General features: G+C 43.5%; 1 protein-coding gene across 3 annotated transcripts in view; it reads left to right on the top strand.

Moving 5' to 3' along the window:
• The window catches only part of PPP2R2B (protein phosphatase 2 regulatory subunit Bbeta), a 261,499-nt gene that overhangs the window by 76,651 nt on the left and 160,659 nt on the right, over nucleotides 1–24,189 (top strand). Inside the window, exon 1 of one of the 3 annotated variants that reach the window (XM_074960538.1) lies at nucleotides 16,290–16,507. The exons of the other annotated variants lie outside the window; for them this stretch is intronic. Within the exon in view, the coding sequence (XP_074816639.1) occupies nucleotides 16,438–16,507 (70 nt within the window). The 5' untranslated portion in view covers nucleotides 16,290–16,437. Of the gene's footprint in view, nucleotides 1–16,289; nucleotides 16,508–24,189 lie in introns of those variants that run through there. 3 annotated transcript variants of the gene reach the window in all.

The raw sequence follows: 24,189 nt of genomic DNA, 5'->3' as shown, positions 1-24,189 counted from the left end.
GGAGGGGTAGGGACCCAGAGAGACAAAAGATCCCTGCCTTGTTCCAAAGCTATAAAAGGGGGTGGAGCAGGACAAAGGGGGCTCCCAGTCATGGGAGAACCCCTGCTTACCACCTGAGATGTCTGCTGGAACTAACAAGGACTGTACCGGGGAAAGGATTGGGCCCAGACTAGGAAGGAGTCTAGTCTGTGAAAGAAGCTTATTGGAACATCTCTGAGGGTGAGATATTACCTCTAATCAGTTTCTTAATGTATTAGGCTTAGACTTGCCTGTTTTTGCTTTATTTTGCTTGGTGACTAACTTTGTTCTGTCTGTTATTACTTGAAACCACTTAAATCCTACTTTTTATACTTAATAAAATCAGTTTTGTTTATTAATAAACCCAGACTAAGTGATTAATACCTGGGGGAGCAAACAGCTGTGCATATCTCTCTATCAGTGTTATAGAGGGCGGACAATTTATGAATTTACCCTGTATACACTTTATTTATTTGAGATTTATTTGAGGTTTGGATCCCATTGGGAACTGGGTGTCTGGGTGCTGAAGATAGGTAACCCGCTGAGCTGTTTTCAGTTAAGTCTGCAGCTTTGGAGGCATGGATCAGACCGTGGGTCTGTGTTGCAGCAGGCTAGTGTGTCTGACTCAACAAGACAGGGTTCTGGAAGTCCCAAGCTGGCAGGGAAAACGGGCTCAGAGGTAATTTCAGCACATCAGGTTACCATCCCAAGGGGTCTCTGTGACCGAACCTGTCAGAGCAGGACTCAGATTTTTTAGGGGATTTGTTCTCCTGCAGTCATAACACTAACCATAACATCATAATAATGGAACCTATTGGTATGTAGGATAGTGAGAATTTCAGGAGAGCAGCAAAAGAGCTTGTGAGCCAAATACTCCTCTCAATGGAGAATTGCTCTTGAGTTGCACAAATATAAGCAAGAATAAAATTAGGCTCGAGACTCTTCAGCTAATACAGTAAATTAGTTGGATCTGTGGCAGATGCTGTCTAACCTATGAGAGGATACGGAGTCTGATTTTGATGTCACATCAAGTTTCTGTTGACTTCAGATGAGTTACTTCTGATTTATGCCACTGTAAGTGAGATCAGAATCAGGCCTGTTATTCACCGTCATTGTTTTGGTCACAGCTAAAATGCCAAAGGGGGTGAGGGAATGTAATGATTGGAAACAGCATGAACGTAAGTGGTCCAAGCATATTTGTTTATTGAGTGGCATCTTATCAAGTCAAATCAGAGGAAACACTAAATGGGCTTTATTGCCCTTCCTTTTAAACCCAGACCATGACGGAGAAGAGGATGGAATTCTGCTACACACCCACACAGCTTTCTTGCATTGACATGTGTGTACCCAGTATATAGAGTCATCTATACAGTCAAGTGACAGAACTTAAATGAGCAAAATCCATTCACCTTGGTGCTAGAAGAGTGTATTCATGTGTTACATGTACAAAGTTGCACGCACACAAATGGAGGCTGGTCAGGGGCTCTCGTGAAGATCAAGCTGTTTTTTATTATAGTTACTAGGTGCTATGGAAATATTAAGAATAATAATAAATAGTAGTAGCACTTAGCTCATATATTAATGGGTTTCATCTCTAGTACTCAAAGTTCCACATAAGAGAGATGAACACTCATTTCCATGTAGCGGTAAGAACATAATAAATGTACTACATGAGGTTAGGGATAAACATAATCTTGAAAAAAAATAAAGAAATATGAAAGTGAAAAATAATAAAAAGAGTTTATACATGTGATTCTAACAGACCAACAAAGCAGCTTTTAAGGTGGTGGCTACTGCATAAAACAATGCATCATGTAACAAAGCAAAGTTCCAGCTAAGAAAAAAAAAATATGGGCAAAATTAACACAGGAGGGGACAGCTAGCCTGAATAATAAATTATATGAAAGAAGCTATTTGTTCTCAGACTGTATTGGAGAATGTACGGTAGTGAATGAGCAGAAACTAAGAGAGGCATGCAGAAATGTCACAGAACGCTGGTCAGTCTAATTGAAAATAAACTCTCCAAGAATAAGGACCCACTGAGCCAGAATAGTGGTGAGTCCGTAGTGATGCTCATTATTGGTGTGCTGTTAATCATACGCAACTTGAACTGGTAACAGTAATAATATGCAGCAAGTGTGAACATGAAGTAGATCTATTTATCATGTGACCTGTGGGAGGTAGAAGCCTGTACCTACTTTGCATTCAATTAACTGGTTCTTTCCCTTTCTGTCTCAGGGTCCTGACCCTTATTCTCTTTCTGTGAAGAGGGAGTGCTGTTACTTACCCTTTTTATATGACTTGACTTCCTAAGTTTTCCTCACCTTGGGCTTAATCCTGTGGTTTACATGATTAGGGTTCACATGATTGGGGCCCTCATACTTGAGGGTTTTGGCTTCCCACTTTTCCTCATTTAGCTTTCCCATGGTCCAAACTGCTAAAGACAAGTCGTAGTTTCAAACAACGACATTAACAAAGTCATGGCCAGGGTTTCCAGTGTACTGTGTGAGAATCAGACACACAAGGGCACAGCTTCAAAGCAGCATATAGGGAAGTCATGGTAGGCTCAGAAATCCTGTTAATAAATAATAGGATTTGTGGTGCACACAAACCATTCCACCCAAACACATTTTACCTACTTTGCACCATCCACTGCTGAATCAGGAGGGAATGCTTATTATTGGCTAAGGCAAGAGATTGAGAGTGGGTTCTGTTTCCAACCTTTTACTTACTCCACGAATCCGAGCGCAAGTCACTTATTCTCTATTTTCCTTGGTTTATCCGTCTGCACAGTGAGGATAATAATTATCTGATTCACTGGGGATCTGTAACCTTCCATAAAGAGCTTTGAGATCTTCTGATCCTATGGAAAATGAAAGGTATTAATGTAACTATTTGTCTTGGATCTGGATGCCAGGTGTTTGGCTTTTCCAGACTAGACTATTGCAGTGTGCTCTACCTGGGGGTTACACCTGAAGAGAAACCAGGAGCTACCGCCACTGCAGAAAGCAGCTGTTTGCTTGGTAGTGACTACTGCACTGACCCCATATATGTTTTTAGGTGCCATTTGAAGGTACTGACTTGGATTTATAAAATCCCAGTGGTTTGGTTCCAGTGATCCGAAAGGCTGCATCTCGCTTCATGTTCCCCTGCTGCCTCTGAAGTCTGCTGGTGTGCTCAGGCGAACAGTCACACCTTATAACCACTGGTTACTGATGGCCAAGCATTTTCCATGTAGGGCCTTCAACTCCTGATTTATCCTCCCATCAGAGACTGTGTTTGTTAACCTTTATGGCAGGGCCTTTCTCTGCTGTCTGTTTACTTTCAGGAATGTCTTTTATCCTTTATTCTGGTGCAAGTAATGTATGTTTTCTTACATAATGCACATGCACCCTGAGATGCAACGTTGGCTGCATTTTAGAAATTAAAGGGCCAACAGATCTTTAATGACCACAAGTGTTCAGGACCTCATCTGAAAGACAGGACCTTCAGCAACACATTGTCCCTAACATCATATTGGATACATCTGCACAGCACCGCAGAGGTGTAACGTCTAGCTCAGGAAGACTTATGCGCACTAGCTCTGCTGGAGGAAACAACTAAAAATAGCAGTGTGGCCCTAATGGCACAGAAAGCAGCTTGGGTTGTCTACCCAAGTACTTAATCAGGGGATTATTGGGCAGGATTGTACTCAGGCAGCTAGTCCGAGCCGCTACCTGTGCCACTAAGGCCATGCTACCATTTTTAGGCGCTAGTTTGAGCAGAGCTAGCGCATGTCTGTCTACCCAAGCTGGGGATCGCACCTCCCAGCTACTGTGTAGATGAACCCACTGGGGCATTAACATACCCAATCCTTCTCTGTTGGAAGTCAGTGGCAAATCTATTGACTTTGACAGATGGAAGACTGGATTCTAGATTAACTCTGGTTCAGAAAGAAGAGTCACCTAGTGCCTCACAGATACCATCTTCTACAGCACCTACAGAGGTTTCCCAGAAAAAACATGGGCCTGGTCCAGAGATGCTTAGATTATGAGATTTGATGGCTATTACTGCCAAAATAAGCATTTTATTTTTTGTTCTCTAGTTAGCATATGTCTTTCAGCGGTTATTTAGCATAGGGGTCTTTATCCCTTAAATAATGGCCAGCCATCCAGCACCTGGATTGGCTGACAACAATTACATGTAGGATAATAGGAGTATAATTAGCCTATTTTTTTGCTGCTTAATTAGGTTCTCAGATTTGAAGTACTCTCTCTCTTGGAATCTGCAAGCAGGGAGATTCTGAGCACAGTTATAAATGCATTTTGGAAGTTGACACAATACTAGAAATGGGATGAGAGCTTCAAGTGCTTTTCCTCCCAGTATGACATGACCTTCACCCAGACTGAAAATTAGGTCCCAACATTCATTCCAGTGGGACAGCTGAGTAAACTCCATGCCATGTTAGTACTTGTCTTCCCCAGCTGCGTGGCAATGGCCTCTCACTCAAGGCATGCTCTCGTGAGCCTAAGTTATGCAAACCTGGTTAAAATAAACTAGGGTGGTTAGCACTGGCATTGTGCCTTTCATTTGTGAAGTTTGCAGGCTCTCCCAGGGAGAAAGTCATCCCTGTTATAAAAACATACATACATTCAGCTAAATCTTCAGAACTACAGTAGCATTGGAAAACTCAATATTGGTTTGAAATGATTGAACCACTTTATGAAATAATGATTGCTGCAATGTTATTAATTCTAATTAATTTACATATGCATTAAAGTCCACTGTCACAAAAGACCTTATTTCTCTTTCAAGCATATGAAATTAAATGTGTTTTCCTGTTGTGATTTCATACATACATAGTTAATACCTCTCCCTAATACAACCTGCTCACCACCGTATGTCAAGTTCATTACAGATCATGTGTAACTCACCATAGTGGCACCAAGTCCATTTGTTCAAAGAAATAGGTGAACTTGCTGGGATATCTAATATCTATTTGTTTCTGTGAACTGCAGCTCACAGTAGTGCCAGGAAACCACCCAGCAGTTCAGTCTTCAAAGAGCTATCTATCACTCTTTCCTTCTGATGGAGTGGCACCGGAAAAGTACTAAGGACCAAGGGCCTGCTCCTGCTCTCATGGGAATTTTGCCATGACTTGAACTGGAGCAGAATAGGCCCCTAGAGAGTCTAAATTGATTTAACCTAAATCTTCCTGCCCACTTCCCATGCATGTTATATCAATTTACCACCCTGTAGATTTTCTCACTTGGATGCCTAGCCACTTACCAACACAACACACACCTCTTGCCCTTACACATCACCTCCAAATTTGGGCTTCAGACTCTGATTTCAATGAAAGGATTTCCATATATTTTCCACATGTGCGGATCTCCTACTTGGTAACATAATCGACTGGTATTTAATAGAAGTGGCTATATTGTAACTTAAACCAATATTTGCAAATACAATTCTGAAGATTCTCCAGTAAGTACAAGTATTAAAAAAATCTTGCTCTCCTTCAAATACCTCCCTTAAAACTCACTTCTGCTGGGATGCCTACACAAAACAGCAGTTAACTCGGGTGGTCAGAATGCTGTGACAATTGCTGAGCACATTGTTCATTATCATCTAATGCAGAAGTCCCCAAACTGTGGGGCATGCCCTCTTAGGAGGGCACGGAGGAACCTTTGGGGGACCCTGGGCCAACTCCCACAGGGGGCAGGGAGGGAGTGCCACCCAGCTCCGCTCCTGGTCTTGTGCCTGGGGACCTGGCTGCCGGCCCCATGCCCAGGGCTCTGCACTTGGTGCCCTGGCTGCCGGCCTTGACCTGCAGCCTCAGCTCAGTCCCCGCCCCAGTCTTGGTCCCCTTATGCCTATCTGCATTCCCCCCCCCGAACCTGTGGACCCTCTCCCAGCCCCAGCTTTGGGGGGGAAGGGAAGGGCAGAGTGTGCAGGAGGGGGAAGAGGGGCAAGAGGTAAAAAGTTTGGGGACCACTCATCTGATGACTGCCTTGTGCGTCTCTGGTCTGTTTATTGTATCCACCTGTTGTCTCGCATCTGCTACTTAGATTGTAAGCTCTCTAGCAGGAACCAACTTTTGTGTTTCATACAGGACCTAGTTCAGATGGGCTCTGATCCTTGGCTATGACTCTGAGGCATTTCTGCAGTACTCCTACTAATGCAGTACTAATAATAATTAATAAAACTTCATACCTTTCCCCCTGTTACCTATTAGACCAAATCATCAACATATCTTAACAAGATGATTTTCCCACCAAAGGTTAGAAGATGAGGCTGTGTAAATGATAGCCCCTCTCAGAATACCTAGTATAGGGTGGGAACAAAGAGATTTGCTTAAAAGAAATGAAATAATCTAATAATAGATATTGAACTTCCAACTGCAAATGACTTCACCAGACTGCAAGGAGCTATCACATTTTCAGAGATTGCTTTAGTCAAATGGAGGAAATTAACATAAAGAATAGAATATTAGTATAGTGTTAAATGAAAAGTGTATATAGGCAGCAAGAGGAAAATTAATAAAAACCAAGTTTAGAATATTTTTTCTCATCTAGTGATACATTTAGAAGTTTAAAAAATGAGGCTAGCAATCTAACCTATACCAGTAATTATGAAAATGGATCTAGTGCTCACGGATGTGAAGGTAAAAATAAATTAGCTGGAAGAAGTTCTTCATCTGAGTTTTTATGATAAGAATAAAATTGGAGGTTTGATTGAATTATTATTAATATACTCGTTAGGTCCCCTAGAAACCAGTGCATAGGGGCTCTTAGAGCTATTCTAATTGAAACAAAAAGTCAGTGAAGTGGAAAGTGCCCTGACTCTTCAAGGTATGTCAAAGTATGTAACATGGTAGACACGTGGGGGTTTGGAGAACAGTGACAACTACAAGATGACCTTTAGTGAATTTAATCTGCAAATGGGTTCCTGCGTAGGACAGCTAATGCTTCTAGTTATTGTAAAGGCTTGTTCCTGGCTTTTAGAGAGCTGAGAATAAATGAATTCAGCAGAGCAGCACTATGAACGTTGCATAACAAACAGGTGGATTGTGGAAGTATTTAAATTATATGCTGAGAAAATTTGCAGGATTTATGATTGTACAAATATAAGTAATGCACAATGGGGAGAACAATACGTCCATTCAATAAAGGAAAAAGGTGTTGACACTCATTGAAATTAGAATAATTGGGAGACAGAGAGAAGGCTGCTGAAGAGAAAATGAGGGTTTGTTGTTGATTTGTGTTTATTTAGCAATATTCTCAACAATTCCAGGGGTTTGTTAAACATTTGGCTAAACATTTGCTTTCAATTGCAACTTGTGATTTTAGGTCTGAGTGTGAGAGAAAAAATTGTAAATCATAAAATTTGAAGGGGAAAACAGCTGGATTTTTTTTTAAGAACATGGGGTGCACAGTCTAGTCTCCCCATTTTACAGATGGGAAAGCTGAGGTACAGAAAGGTGCATCGACTTGCCCAAAGTCATCAGAAGACCAGATCCAGGATTTGAACTAAGGTCTCCTAACTCCTAATCCAGTACTGTATCCTCTAGGCCACACTACCTTCTCATATAGTTTGAGTTATAAGTGACACAAGTAAAAAAATTTTGCTTTTCAATATGTGATTTATGTGTTATACCCTTTACAGTTTTGCAGGCCAGCATTTTACAGCAGTATTCCAGTCATATATTTGTGTACTTTGGTACTAAAAATGGGGCCAGGTTCTACTCTCAGTAGCACTGAGGTAAATCTGGAGTAACTATGGATTTAGCCTAGTGTAACTATGAGCAGAATCTAGCCTGAAATATGCTGAAGTCGCCTAATTTAAAACTAACTGTCTGAGCATACGCAGGAACTTGTTTTCAGCAACAATTTGACAAGGATTTTTGGTAGGTGAACTTTCTGCAGATGGCTCTGTGAGGCATTACACCTCCAATGGAATGTTTATGGCTTGTCAGGTCACTAATCCCCATGTCAATGAATGCCCTATGACATGACAAGCTGATCAATCTCTGAAATGATATGTGCATAACTGAGCTCCTGAGTTGGCCTGGGCACAATTTTACACTGTTTTGCATCAACCATTCCACTACATTGTGACAAAAATCCACCGAGGGAACCATGGAATGAAGAATCTAAGAATTCACCTTTCCCTAACGAGGTCATGACATTACACAGAGGGAGCTATTGCGCTAGCTTGCCAATCGTGTTCATCTTAAAGGGATCCACACACCCATTCAAAAGGCATGATACAATGGCTTTGAATAGACTGTCCTGTCAATGAGCCCTGTATGCAGGAGTCCTTTAGCCCTCATTAACAGATACTATCTTTTGCACTTCCACTGAAACAAGCATCTTCAAAGAAATCAGTGCAATCTCAGCTGAATAATGAAGAATATAGAATTTTGTACACTTCCAATGAGATTTTAATTATGATACTATAATCAGGAAAGGCAATCAAACTGCAGCAAACCCGTGTATTACAATGATATCCAATGTCTTTCTCCATTCACTGCACATTCATGGTGCCTCTTCGATCACAGTAATAACAATGCTCACCATTCACATAGCACTTTATTAGCCAGATAGATTCTCTCCTGCATCAAAGCCGTGCTTGGAGTTGGCAAGAGGGGCGAGCATCACGCCTCCCTGATCCTCAGGGGTGGCCCCGACCATTTAGCATTGCTGTTGGCACCTGTAAATTGCACCACTGATGTAAAGTGCACATCAGTGGAGGATTGGAATAATGGAGCAGAGCTCTGCTGTGTCCCCTCTCAACTCCTGACACACCTGAATGTCTGGAGGAGGGATGGGATCAGAGGGACAGACCCAGAGCCGACGCATGTGCCCAGCAAAGAGTGCCCCTCTGAATTTGTGGTACTGGGAACTTGTGGCCAGATTATATCCCCTTTATGCCACTTGAGTGGCACAAAGGGGCAGTATCTCAATGGAGAATCTGGCTTTATATGTTCAGAATCCGTTATAACAATTAATTAATCCTCACTACATCTGGGGGTAGTGAGTGGGAAGGTGTTATTGTCTCAATTTTACAGACAAAGATTAAGTGTCCTGTCTAAGAGACGGGATTAGAATTTGGGGCCTCCTGACTTCCATCTTGATGCTCATTCCTTCAAACTGATTCCCAAGACACAGATCCCTTGCATGATGAAAATGTCTTGTACATCGAAGTAATAATAATAATTTGCACTTCTACTGTTTTCAATTATTTAAGTGGGGATTGGAGGAGTTGGGAGAATTTTCCTGCTTCTGATGGGTTTCTTCCCTGTCTGTAGCTACTACTAAATCAGTGCCAGGGTTTACTTTTTCCCTGGATCATAAAGAATATTCTGAAGAATTGTTTTGCCTTTGGACTGCACCAGATGGCATGTACAGTACATGACATGTACTTCCAAACATATGTTCAGAAGAGAATAATCCAAAACTCCCTGATAAGAACACCGTAAATAACTCATTTTCAACTCTGGTGGCATTCCACGGAAGATCTCAGAGCATTTTACACACATTAATGCTCACAGCAAGAAACCAGTGAGGGTTGGAACTATTAATATCCTCATTTTACTTGACAGGAAACTGAGGCACCAAGAAGTTAAGTGACTTGCTTATTTGAGTACATACTCAATGGCAGAACTGCAATAGAATCCAGTAGTCGTCAGTCTCCTACTCTAGCCACTAGATCACTTATAATTCATCTCCTGTCTATATTACTTATTTATTTAGTTGTGTTGTGGTAGTGACTAGGAGCCCTAATCATGGGCCAGGACCCCATTGTGCTAGGTGTTGGACTAATAATAATATAATACATTAAATAATAATGTATCACATCCAATCCATTGTGCTGGACACTGTATGAAAAATATAAATATGAATAAAAAGTCCCTGTCCCAAAGGGTTTACAATCTAACCACAAGAATCTAACCACTTTAACACTAATATAGCATTGTGCTGGAAGAGATAATGGGTCTGATTCTGCACTTTCACCATTTTTACACTGGCCAAACTCCATTTGCTTCAGTGCAGGTTACATGTAATTTACAGCCCTGTAAGTGAGAGGAGACTCCAGTCCCCTTGGGGCTCAGCATTAAAGACAAATACCAGACTCTAATTTACTATTGATACTGGCACCAAAATGATTACAGTCAGGTCTCCTTAGGCATGTAAATGGTGGCCTGAAAAACTATAACACAACTGTTGATCCATTACATGCATCCTTTGTGCCCACTGCAATAATAGGGCACAGTACGTGCAATGATGAAAATGTCCTGCCCTCCATAGCAGGACATTAAAACTATTAAAACTTCAGGTCATTGTCTTCTTCGCCACTTCCCCTCATTACTGTATGCCTGGCCGTTGTGCAAATTGGTCTTTCTAAGGTCTGCTGATATCTGGTCCATGGACTGAGTCTTTGGCCTGCTCTTGGGTCATCTTCCATCCATGATAACTGCAAGGGCCATCCTACCGATATAGCTGCCCGGTCTCTGCTGGACATATCCATACCAACGTAGTCTAACCTCCCTCAACTTGTCTTCTGTTGGGGCAACTCATATTAGGTCCCTCATAACCTCATTTTGCTGCCTAACCATCTGACCATCTCAACATCTTCATTTCCATAGTGGAGAGCACATGGATGTCTTTTCTTGGGGCTGGCCAAGTCTCTGTTCCGTACATTAGAATGGTGTCAAATTACATTTTATACACTCTATTCAAACTTCAGGTATATGAAAATATATATCAATATTCTTCTCCTCTTTTGATGGCAGTAACAAGGTCCAGATGCCCAGCTATGGAAGTTATTTTTCTGGCACTGGCACTCTCATTTGACTTGCACAGAAGCAGGGTGAACTTAACTGACCAGTTGTCCATTTAGTAACCACTAAAGTAAGTTCATGTTGCATTTTATTGCCATTATATCTGCTATTTATTCTGGGATATATTATGATTTTTAAGCAATAGCCTTCAGTAGGAGTCAGGGTGTTTGTGTGTGTGTGTGGGGGAGAAGTCAGGCAGCAAAAGGGAGCCCCCAGGATCATTTTGGCTCATTCAGCAAAATTGTCTGGGTGGGGAGCAGATGCTGGGATAAGAGCAGCACCCCCTTTAAAAGGTTGCAGTATGTGCTAACCCTACCCGTACTGCTCCACTTGTCTCTTCAGAAGGCAGGAGCGGTCATGTCCCTTCCTCATATCCTCTTTGTGGTGTCTAGCATTGGTGTCAGTGCAAAATATCTCATGGCAGGAATACAAGGACACAGCCTGTGGATGCACAAATGGAAGGGAAACTTCTGCATTGTCTCTTCCTTCCCCCAAAATGCCCTCACAGGGCTAGTCAAAATCTCGGTAAAATTCTGGCTGGTGCTTGCCATGGGCACCTCCCAGAAAACCCATACCAAGGGGAGCCAGGCATGGCGACTGTCTGTCCTGATCTTGGCTCCCCAGCAATTTCTGTCAAAGGGAGGCTTAAGGCTTTGGATAAAGCCTCAAACCTTCAGAGGCTCTGCTCTATGTGATCTCTTGTGAACTGTACTGATAAGCAACCCTGCAATAGCACACCTCTGTGCATAGTCCATCTTTCATGAGAAACGCTATGACAACAAACCACATTATACATATGGGACAGAGAAAAAAACATTCTGATCATTAGTATTCATTATTTGTACTGTGGAAGTGTCTAGGCACTGTGCAAATTCAGAACAAGATAGACAGTATCTGCCGCAAGGACCTTACAATAAGGGGAGAGGTTCCATTTTCAAGTTTCCAAGGGATTATGGCTACCATAGTGATTTTAACAAGAATGTCCTTGTAAAGTCCCATCTGATTAGAAGATAGTGGCTGGACATGAACTTTAATATAAAACCCCACGTGTAGGTATTAAACGTATCAAAATTCTGTGCCTATTTGATTGTCAAACTGAATTCGGTGCTGGCAACCTCAAGTATCCAAAAATCATGAGTCAGCCCCCCCCCCCCCAAATTGTGAGACTGGCTTAAAAATCATGAGCTTTAAATATAATAATAATAGACTAGAGATTGTTTTTATTTACCTTCTGGATTATGAACCTTTAGGGTGCAATTGAGTCAGATTCTCAGGCTCTTCTCTGCAACCAGGAGGGTTAGAAGCTTTCATTTTCTAAATGAAAGCTGAGATTTGCATATATTTACATGACTCTGGAAACTAAGGCATTAAGAAATACACCAACGATCATGGGACTCATGATAAAATCTTGAGAATAGGCAGCTGGATCTATGCAGAGAACAGAAAAGCCACTTTGTGAAGTATTTGGAGGGGTTTGAAATCTGGTTTTGTTTTTAATTGGAATGAAACTCAAAATTTTTCAAATTCTCTGTAAAGGAAAAGTCTGAATTTTTTTTTTATTTCCGATTCATTGAAGTGTTTTGTTTTGACAAAATCCTATTGAGATGTTGTGTTTCAATTTGACTCTTATTTTATAGTACAAAATAAAAAAATTGAATCAAAAAGTAATTTCAAATTGAAAAATCAAAATGTTTCATTCCAAAAATGTTGAAATGGGATGTTTTGACACTCTTGGAATATTTTCTCCCTGTCCCGCTCCTCACCCCATATTTTCTTCAAAATAAAATGTTGGTTAAATCATGATTTTGCAAAGAATTTAGATTTTGATAGAACTGCATTTTTAGACAGTAAATGGTTCGGTCAAAGTTTTTCTGACCAGCTCCATTGGCAACTGTGAACTCTGGGTACAAAAATCTTTTACTACACTGCCTTTTATAACCCAGTGTACCTACAACTCTTACAGAACAACACTCCCATCCCCTTTAATTGAAATCACTGGAGCTTTGAACAGGCACATGGGTCTTCCCACATGGATGTGATTGCAGGATGGGAGGTTTCCTGTGTATGTAAGCTGACGTACGTTAACACCGGCCCTTATTGCTCTTTTCCTCATTGTCCCTCTCCCACTGCTGTTGTCCTACTGTTTGTTTTACCCACAGTTGAATTTTGTCTTAAACTAGACTCTGAGCTCTTTCAGGCAGGGTCTGTCACTCTACGTTGTCTTTGTATGGCACTGTGAGGGGGTGGACTAGGCCCAGAGTCCCCCTGCTGGAGGCTTCAGAGTCCTGGCACACTAGTCCCAGGAAAGGAGCAATGGAGAGGTCCTCCAAACAGGCTAGAGTGGTTGCAGGGGAAGCAGCCAATCAGAGAGGCTGCAGGGAGTGGCTAATCAGGGCCCAGGAGGGCCCTATTAAAAGGAGCTGCAGCACCAGGGACAGGCAGTTTCTTGCCCCAGTGAGAGGAGTACAAGTGATGCTCCTGGTTGGCCAAAGGGAACGGTAGCACAATGGACAGCTCAGTGCTAGTAGGGACTGGGGGAGTGAGGAAGAGCACCTGGCTGGGTCTGAACTTAGAAGGGCCCTGAGCGAAGGTGGTGGTGAAGGCTGGGGCTGTGAGGAAGTGGCTCATAGAACTGAAGGAAGTTGTCCTAGAGGGACACAGCAGCATGTGGCTGCTATTCTTAGGATCCCTGGGCTGGGATCTGGAGTAGTGGGTGGGCCTGGGTCCCTCCATAGGCTATTGGGAAAGTGGGCCTACAACTGGACAGCAATAACCCTCTAGAAGGGGATCTGAACTGTCAAGAGGCCCAGCTGGAGAGGGGAAAAAACATAGGCTCCACGGAAGAAGCCCTGGGGGTTTGGCCTGAAATCAAGGCCAGAACTGTTTAAAGACCACAGACACACTCTGACCAGAAGAGGGCGCTCATGAGAGGTGGGTGCCATGCTGTTACTGGATCTAGCAAAATGCTCCCCTTTATGTGAATTATCACTGCTGGAATGGCAATGAATAGCTTTAAGTAGCGTACAGTGTCTTAAGTAGGCCCTCTGAAATTCACCCAAATATCATAAATGGTGAAAGGTAGGTTTGAATTCTCATGTTATCCCAAAGTGTCATTAGTAACAGAGAAGGAATTATCTTTTTCTAAAAAGATTTTATTAACTTGATTTACCCATTTGGGGACAAATCATGTTAAGAAGTGTGCATTTGATCCTGTACTCATTGACAAAATGACAAAGTTCCCAATGAATTAAATAGTGCAGGTTTAGACCCCCTATGTTTTCAAACAAAAATTGCTTGTTTTTATTATTGACAGCTTATATTATTCAAACTTTAATTAGATGTATTTATATTATTAGCACCTAGGAGCCCCATAGATGAAGGTTGCATTGTGCTAGGTGCTGTACAAACAGAGCAAAAAGACTGCAAGATTTTGGGGCAGGGATTGTCTCAGTAAAATTTTAAATCTCTAGAATGTAAAAAAGTTGAATTTACTCTTCACATCTTATGATGTTCTTGTATTTCACTCATCTTGGACAAGGATTGTTGACCAATCATTTTTGCTTTCTGGTTCTCATGCACTGACTAGTACCATACTGAAATATTTAAGGGCTATCTGGTAATCCTATCACAGGCAAAACTTCAGGTGGAGTCACTAACAGTTTTACCTACGTAAGTACTGCAGGATCAGACCCTTAGGCTGCAAAACTGCAGAGGAATCTTTATGTTCAAACACAAAAAAGGCTTCTGTTGGACTAGAAATATAGATATAACTTCACGGTATTTCTATTAATTATTAGCATTATGGCAGAGCCTGGAGGCCTCAACCAAGATTGGGCCCCATTGTGCTAAGTAATTTACAAATGCATGGTAACAGGTAGTCCCTGCCCTCAAGAACTTCCAATCTCAATACATTAAAAAAGGGAAGGCTGGGAAGGAAAGCAGAGGCCCAGAGAGAAGTGACTTGCTCAAGGTCACACAGCAGCAGAGCTGGAAACACACTTTTATAACCCAATTCTCAGGTTTTTTGAAACCCTTTGCTAATGAAATGCAACATTTGGGCCTAAATTGCAGCATCCTTTTAATTCTGCCTTATGCTTGCGCTCTTGCAATACCCACAAGGTTCCCCTGGTCCATGGTGATAAGCATTATCGCACCCATTTTACATATGAGTAAACCTGCAGGCATTGAGAGGTATTTAGGCACCTAGCTGCCATTGAAATCAGTGGGAGTTAGGCACCTAAACACTTTTGAGGAGCTGGTCCTAAGAGTCTGATCCTGCATAACCCTTACTGCCATTGAAGTCAGTGAAAGATAGTGTTGGTGTTTTCTCCCACCCCAGCCCTACCTGATGTGCCCAAGGTCACACATCTCTCAGAGGCAATGCCTGGGATAGATCTCCTAGCCCTCTGCTCCATCAGCCCTGGCCTAAAACAGTAAACGCCCATGCACCGAAAGCTGGCGCCTTTACACCGCATTGGAGCCCAGGCCGGTGCAAACGTGCCTGCGACCCCAACCCAAACCCGCTGCTTCAGCGGCTGAGCACTGTGAGCGCAACAGGATCCGTTTCGCAGCCTTCCTCCTCGGCCCTTCCTAGCGGGCTGATCAAAGGGTGCCCCGGCTGCTGCAGCGCGTCCTGCCTGGGGTAGAGGGCGGAGAGCAGCGACCCCCTGGGAGGCGCCAGGTCAGCCACTCCCCGGGCGCCTCGGTGCCTCTGCTCCACTGCAGCAGAAAGGTGCACGGCGGCGGCGGCGGCTGCTGCCGGCGGGGGAGAGTCCCCAGGCTGCCGACGCGGTTGGACGGAGCCGAGCTGTATGGGAGGAGCTTGGGCTTTAATGCACCATAAGGCTCCAGCACCCAGCAGCCGCCGCCGCACGAGCTTCCCTTCAGCCGCCTCCTGCAGCGGCCCCTCGCCTGGAGCCTGCGGCTGCGAGTGGGGCGAACCCCGCAAGGCTTGCCGACCCAGTTGCTAGCCTTACCCCCGCTAGGGAAACACCCAGCAGGGCCGCAGCTCTGCAAGGTCCGTTTCCCTAACCCCCCCCCCCCCCAAAAAACACCCAACCCCGGAGCCGCGAGCTTTGCAGAAGCGGACACCATTTTGTGGCTAGCGGCTTCCTGACTGGGCGAGCCGGGGACTGCTGCATGCGGAAGGGAGCTCGCCCGGCGCCAGGGGAACCTGTTGGGCACCGCCAGAGCCCAGCTGCGGCACTTCGCACGGGAACGGGGGCTTGCGGCGGCTCCCCTGCAATTCGCCCGGCTGCTCCTGCAGCCGCCGTCCCTGAGAGGAGGAGGGAATTTGGACCTGGTGCTGCAACAGCATCCGCCCCCCCCGGGTGGTGTAGGAACCCGGGGTTTGCACCGTCCCTGGGCGGAGAAGGAGGTCTGGACCTTTGCTGCAGCAGGAGGAGGAGGAGGTGAAAGCTCGCTGGGGTGGTTTTCCTGCCCCCCCCCCCCGACCCCCCCACCCCGTAGGGTAGGACCATGCTGTGCTCAATGCAACTCCCCTCCTCTCCTCTCCGCTGAGCCTGGCCGTGGTGGGGCGATGATGGATACTTGCCCGCTTGTTCTCACTTCTCACGAAAGTAAGCCTGCTGTAAATGGAGGAGGACATTGATACCCGCAAGATAAACAACAGTTTCCTGCGCGATCACAGCTATGCCACAGAAGGTAAGTGCATGCTGGGGAGCCGACCGCGCGGAGCGCCGCGTTCCGCTGGGGACGGGCAGGGGAGATGCCTTGGTGGGGCTCAACTTAGACCCAGGGCAGATCCGGCCGCAGATCGGCCTCCGCATCTGAAGAGCGCGGCCCCGGGGGAAAGGCAAGGGTGTAGCAGAGCTGGTCGCCATGGCACGAAGAGGGCGAGAGGGTGTCGCTGGAATGGCAGCGGGTTGCCACCGGGGGAGTGAGGAGGGGCTTGGGCATGGAGCAGCAGGTGGATCCGGACAGCACCTCCCTTAGGGAAAGGCCAGAGGGGCTCTGTGGGGGTGCGGGCAGGGCCGATGCTGTGTTCTCCCCTCTGAGTCACACCCAGGGTGAGCTTCACTGGGATTCGGCTCTGCTCACATCTTTCTGTGTCAGCCTCGCCTACCCACTCCCAGATGTCACCAGCCTCCCTCTTTTGCGTTCATGATGCCATGTTACAAAACGAAATTTAACTCCTGCTTGCCACAGGGCAGGGCCTGCCCGTTCATTCCTCTTCAGGATTTTGTTACGCATCCAGAGGAAGGTAAAAAGCCCCACGCAACCGAAGGCCCCCAAAAACTGCTGATGTGTGATGAATAAATCGTGTCAAACGGAAGGGCTGAGAGCAGCCAGCCAGGTTCCGACACACGCGTTCAGAATGCAATGGGTGTCCATTTAGTTATTAATTCTGCAGCAGTGGTTTCTGCTGAATCAACAGTGAGCGGAAGTGGAGGGGGTTTAAAGTGTTCAACATCTGGGATTTGCCTTGAAGGGAAACAGAAGGAAGAGGTGCCTTCTTTATTCGGTGTCCTTCAGTTAACCCATTAAAGAGGCTAGGCAGGGCTGTGTCTTGTAGATTTTCACTATTAAGGATGCAGTTCTACCTCCCACTGAAACCAATGGGAGGTTTGGGTGTGGAAGGAATGCAGGACTGGACCCCAGCTTTGCAGATGAATAATGATAGAAACATCTCTGCAATACTGGGATGAATCTAGTGGAAATCTGTGGTATTTCTCCAGGTTGATGCTGGTATAGCTGAGATTAAAATCCTGCCCACTGCTCCTGCACTTGTGTGAGAATGAACTAATTACATATTTGTAGCAAACTGCCTTACTGGTATCATGCTGTCTTATTAATAGTTTTTTTTACCCCTTTTCACCTTCAGAGTATTCAGAAAACATTAGTCGTCTCAACACACGCATGCAAGGCAAATAAGTACTAGCGTCCTTATTTTTACAGATGGGGAAACTGAGGCAAAGAGAGAGAATGATTTGCACACTGTTGTAAAAGAAGTCACTGCCACAGCTGGGTTAGATCTCAGAACTTCCTGTCTCCTGACATGTTATACAGATCCCTAGACCAACCCTCTCATTGAGGAAACAATATCTGTTTAGTTTTAAATTTGGAAATTGTATTAATTTGCCCTTTCCCTTATTTCCTATCTGTCTTTTGGGAGGTAACATGGCTTGAAGGAGTGAGTGTGGAATTACAGGTCAGATGATTCTGAGCTCTAATCCTTACTGCCATTGGATGACTTTGGCAAGTCACGGCATCCTTGTGCCGCAGTTTTCCTATCTGTCAAATGGGGATAATGCATAACTCTATTTTGCAGGGGTGTTGTGGAAGCTAATTAACACCTTGCCTGTTAAAAGTGGTATTTAAATACAAAGTATTTTTAATTACTGCTGTGATAAATGGAAAGATTTGTGGAATATCAAATAGACGTTGAATTACAATTTGAGAACATGGTACGTTATATTCTGACAATATCACTGGCATCTTCAGAGTCTGAGTTAATGTTTTTTTGTTTTTTTTAATTTTAAATTCTGGGAAATACAATATATAATGTGAATGAAAATATTTTATTGGGGTTATAATTATTTCCACAAAAATTAGATGTTCCTCTTGAGACTTATTTCCTGTAAGGTTTCCACATGAAGAAGTATAACCTGAGTAGCGTGTTACAAAAAGGTGAATTGGCTTTTGGAATTCTGCCAAAAACAGTACATACAGTACCTCATCTCCTGCTAAGCATTTCAGGTTTGGCCACTGGTACATTTGAATGTGGCTTTCCTATTCTGGTATGGTGGGGGTGGGAGATCACATGGCCTTGTAAATTAGAGTAACAGAATGCAAGATGAAAAGGAGTACTTGTGGCACCTTAGAGACTAACCAATTTATTTGAGCATAAGCTTTCGTGAGCTACAGTTCACTTCATCGGATGCATACTGTGGAAAATACAGAAGATGTCACATTTCACACTGCATTCTGCCACAAAGAGGCAGCCTCCACCAATGGGTAATGCCTAGGAAGGATGGATAGGAGAAGGACCTGCTTGCCTCTGTTAGTATTTCTGATTCCTGAAAACCTGCAATCTCAAAACTCTCTTGCTTGTCAGACAAAATGCAGCTATTGTTCAAAAAGAAAAATGAATCCAGTGAAACCTTACAGGGAACCCCTTAAACAAAAAATCCCTTCAACCAGGAGTCCAGACTAGGCTCTTTACTGCTTCATTCTCCTGAAATGTGACACTGATAGGACGTACACAGAGAAAATCAAATGTATGACAGGAGAATGAGTTTTGTTTTTTTTTTAATTTGGATGTGCCATTAGATGGGAAAATAGATTGTTCAAAAGCCTGGGACACCTAGTGATCCACTGTTTAAAACACTGATCATGTATGTACAAGGTAGCACTGCTTGTGGGCAATTGAAATGTACTGGTCAGTTTCCTGCCTTTTGGGCAGCTGAAATGTACCTGGTCAGTCAAAGGGGTGCAGCACCCAGTGCAGCCTGGACAGGGATGGCACAGGCCAAAACATCCAGAAAGGTAATTTGGTGAGGATTTGTGGGAGGCATGCTGACAGCCCTTTCTTGATATAAGGGGAGAGGGGCGGTGCAAACATCACCCTCTTGGGGCAGCTGCTACAGCTGACACATTAAGTGCCATTTGATTTCCACATTGTTACCTGCTTGAAAATCAGGATGAGTGGAAAGATGACTGGCTGAGTTGAACCTGCAGTGATTTAAACTAATGCTAAGAAGTCTGAGTATTTCAAACCTGATGCTTAAACTTTAAAGCTATTCCTTCCAGCTGTTGCATGGCAAATTCCTCCAAGTTGTGCCACAGAATTCCAGGAAGAAGAACAGCTTAATGCAACAAACTAGAGAACCATAGTGCCTCCTCTCCCTAAAAATGAAATTGAGGAACCTTAATTATACCCCTGTTCATCTAATAGGGTAACATACCAGGTCAGAATAAAATATCTGTTGCTGGACTTTAAGAAGTAGATGAAAATATTTCATAGCTGAATATCAGCTGGTAGTTTCTTTTGCACCTATCATGCTTTGATGGACTTCTGATTCCTCTTGAAATATTTCTATTAGAAAGAGGCTCAGTGTGCTGTGAAATGCTATAGCTCTTTAGTGCGTGGTGTAAGTAGAAAAAGATCACTGGAATTGTGTTGTCCTCTCTTCCACCCCCCCCCCACCCCCCCATGTGACAAAAGTTGCATATGTCTAAAAAGATTTGATTGATAACATTTCTTCTAGTAAAAATGCTTACAATGCCTCTGCAGTATGTGAAGACTTGCTTTTGAAATGAGGTTGCCCACAGGGTGCTTAACTGAAAAGGTAAACGGGGTTATGTAATTTGGGTTAATGAAGTGTTGTTGCTACTTAAATCGCTTTGATATTTTTATGCAAATGCAGGATAAGTGTGGTATTTCAAATGCATTCACTTGAATGCCTTATCTTTGAGCAATGCTAAGACCTACCAGTAATGGAGGGAAAAAATCAGTGCTATTAAAACTCAGCTTTACAGTTGCCAAGAATTGCCAAGCTATTGAATATAATAAACAGAATCTGTGTAAAATTACTGGCAACTGTTATCATGAAATTCACCAGAGTTATAAGACAATGATGGAAAAAAGACTAGCCCAACCTTTACAAAAAACATTACAAAAAATTTCATGGCGGAGGAATTGCCATTCCATTCTAGGTCACGTTATGACCCAGAAATGATATAAAATTTTCAGAATGGGAAATATTCCATAAAATGCTCCAGATATACTTTTTTGCTTTTTCAGTGCATAAATCAACCTTTATGTGAACAGCAATTTTAAAATTAAAAATGCAGAATCTTTGTTTGAAAATAGATAAAAGGTCTTAATTTGTCCTGAGTGAAAAGCAACCTGTTTTTGCTCCACAGAGGTTCCATTTTTTGAGCAAAATGTTTGATTTAAAAGCCCTTCCCTCCCTCCCCCCCCATTGGACCACTTTCCTTAGCTTGAACCAAAAGGTGAATCCGTTATATGTTTAAGTCTTCAGATTTCAATGTGATTATTTTGCATAGCCCTGCTATTTACCCAACACTTCTCTGAAACCCTCTAGGTGGCTTGCAGGACAGAAAAGTACTGATTAAAAAAAATGTGAATAATATCAATATGGTTCTTTTATGCTTCTAACGTTGAATAAAAAGTGCTGGGTTCATGATGAGTTGCTTGTACTCTGCAATTTCCAGTGCAAAGGGAACTGCAGCTATTACCACTTGTATCTAGTAAAATAACACTTCAGTAAAAGGGACATCATTTTTTAAGCTGAGTCTTGCAAGCCGTCTGTGTCTGATGATTCCCATTGATGTCAGCATGCATTCTAAGAGCGGAGAAATTTCAAGATTGGTCTTTTTAGTGGCAGCTACTACATTTGGCCGACTTTGCCACTAAAGCTTACAGAAGTCTCCATTCCTTCTAGTTTTGTAGGATACATAAAACTTAATTTTATGAGACTCGACAGGTGCCCTTGCCATTCCAGACATCTGTTAACCACCTCCAAAGAAGAGGGTTAAGCAGGTGTTTCCTTCAAATTGCAAATGTCAGATATAGTGCAGTAGAATCTGTTTTGTATTCTAATGTTTAAAATTGTAAATACTCCGCAGTCAGGAAATGCAAAAGCTAAAATCCCCCTAATATTCTTAACTTGCCTGCATTGCACATATGGGATCCAAGTTTGCCATGTTTGTGACTTGTCTGAGAATTGCAGCAATGTGAGATGTGGAATAATCACTCAGCAGTGCTCCACCCACATTTCCAATGATCTTGCACTTGTGATAATGCAGAGCTGTGCAGAGAGCTACTGGAGAGTTGTCCAAGAGTCCCAGACTGGCACTTTTACTATCAAGAAGCTTATGGATGTGGGTTAAGGCTAATTGAAACCTGGATCCACAAAGAGTTTACCTATTCAAATCATTTAGGTTCCACCTGAAAAGCTCTTTCTCTCAGCAGCCTTCTTCAGACTTCCCATCCCAAGTTCCTCTTCTTCCAGAACCTTCTTATTCATTCACAGCCCCCTTCTTCCTCTGCAGCCTTACTTCTTTGAGCCCCACCTTTTCCTCCTCAGCCCCACGTACTACTCCCACATTTACTAAATGAGGTTCCTTCCTCTTTTGCCCAGGGGCCAGCGAAGAGATCTCAGTAGTAAAAACCTGGCTGCAAAATTGGGTCACCCATGTCAGTCATGTGCAGGCTGACTGTTATGCTTCCTTGCCCACAAACTCCCATTTCCTCAGCCCACCTGGACTATGAGACTTGTGCTGCAATGGCCTTGACATGGGCAGGGGAAAGAGTCCCCTCGGGTATCTTGTTTTGGAAGTACTAGCAGCCCTTGCAGTGACTGGATTCTCCCCTGAGGCTGCTGGGAATGGGCATGAAATGTAGCTATTGTGATTTTGGGGTCAGGAGGAAGCCAGGTTGTCTGAGAAGCCTGCAATGAGGAGAGAATCATTGGAGGGAAAACTGTTGGGGTGGGTGGGGATACCTGAAGAAGGAAATGAGGACAGAGCAGCAGAGGGCTTAATTACATATGCTCAATCAATGCAGTGGAATGGTTTCTTGTAAGAGCAAGTTCTGAGGTTTCGGATCCGTGACTGAAGGGTTAAATGACATGACTAATCCCATCCTATTGGCAATCTTGCTTGGATTACTGCTGTTCATTACTTGTATGAAAGACTTGGTAAGGACGGCTAGTGGGCCAGAGACATCGGACTCAAGACTAACTTTTGCAGTTTGGGGGCCAAATTCTAAAATCCTCCTCCCCCTGACTTCAGTGAGAGATCTGTCCGGAGTTAAGATAAAAAGGGCCTGAGGCTATGACCCTTTTGGTTTTGAAACCGACGTGGACTGAATATTAGACATTATGCTATCAATCAGGAAGACAGCTGCACATCTGTGTGTGTGAGAACTCATGATCCTATCTGCATCTGAATGCCAGGAAATCCCATCTCTGGTTTTTTTTTTTTTTTTTTTTTATTAGTATTATTTTATTATTTTTAACATCTGGAAATAGTTTCTTCCCCCCCCCCCCCCCTTTGCTTGCTCCCCAGGTTTTGCATCTCAAATCAAACTCTTTCAGTTCCTGCCAACATGATAGCACCTGCAGTGGTCACCTGGTCATGAGGTGGGTCAAAGGGTTCTCCAGTGGCATCTCGACTCCTCACAGAAGTAATGTAGGCTCAGATCCTCAAAGATACTTAGGCTTCCATACTTCATTGCAATCAGTGGAAGTCCCTTTGAGGATCTGGGCCTTAGACTAGCTCTTTTCCAGGGAAGGGAACCACACAGTGAGTCTATCAATGAGTAAATAAGGACTTTACTGAAACAATCACTAGGTGGCTCCCTAACAGGAAGCTAGTCTTCATATCTTAAATAGTGTGTACTGAGCCTTTTCAAAGTGTAGGATCCCCCCAGACATTAATTCTATATGCCCTAGGAATCAAGCAAAAATGCAAATGTGCTTCATTTGTAGTCTTCACACACAGAAACTGATCGGAATAGAAAAAGCCACATGAAATCTTTCCCCTCGTTTTCTCTCCCTCCTTCCACAATTCTCGCACTACTTGGCATATTGACTGAAGTATGGAACATTTTTTGGTGGATGGAACTGGAATCATGTCCTGGTTCCCCTTGCATTTACACTGGTGCAAATCAGGAGTAACTCCATTTGACTTCAGTGGAGGTACAGTGATGTGAGAGTCAGGCCTCTGGGTATCGAAGATTCCAGGGGAAAATTCCAAAGGGGAAAATACTCTCGGGCTAACTAACCCATCCCCATGGCTAGTGAACGGTTGTTCCTGACATCCACCTTTCCATTGCCTTGCTGAATGCCCCAGTGCTTGGGCTCCCTTTGCAAGATTGTTCCATGATTGAATAGATTTTACTGTTAAGAAATCGGCCTACATTTTCCTTTTCTTAATTTAATTGTTTCATGTAGTTGTAGCCCCCTTTTCCAACTCTAAATTATCTTTGCCCTCTTTTCTGTCTACATTATTACCATGGACCAGTCATATCTGCACTGTGTTCTGGTTTTGAAGAAGTAGCTTTTAGAACATGTAATCCCCCCACTCCGCCCTGCAAAATGAAGACTAACCCAACCTTTACAAAAAAACATGTACTTAGAAGCCATCTCACCAGTATCTTGACAAGGCCGTAAGATATCTTGGAGTTGTCAGATGCATAAATCACCTGTCATGTGTTGCAAAGGGCAGGTTTCGTTTCTTTTATTTTCTTCTGCGGGGGGGGGAGGGAATCCACAAGCTTTCATTGCAATTAAAGACACACAATTTCTGTTGCTAATTTCCTCATATAGCTGGATCCGAGATCATTGCCCATATGC

This window comes from Natator depressus, chromosome 8, assembly GCF_965152275.1.
Source record: "Natator depressus isolate rNatDep1 chromosome 8, rNatDep2.hap1, whole genome shotgun sequence".
In the NCBI taxonomy this organism is placed as follows: Eukaryota; Metazoa; Chordata; order Testudines; family Cheloniidae; genus Natator; species Natator depressus.
This window is presented reverse-complemented; position numbering and strand designations above follow the sequence as displayed.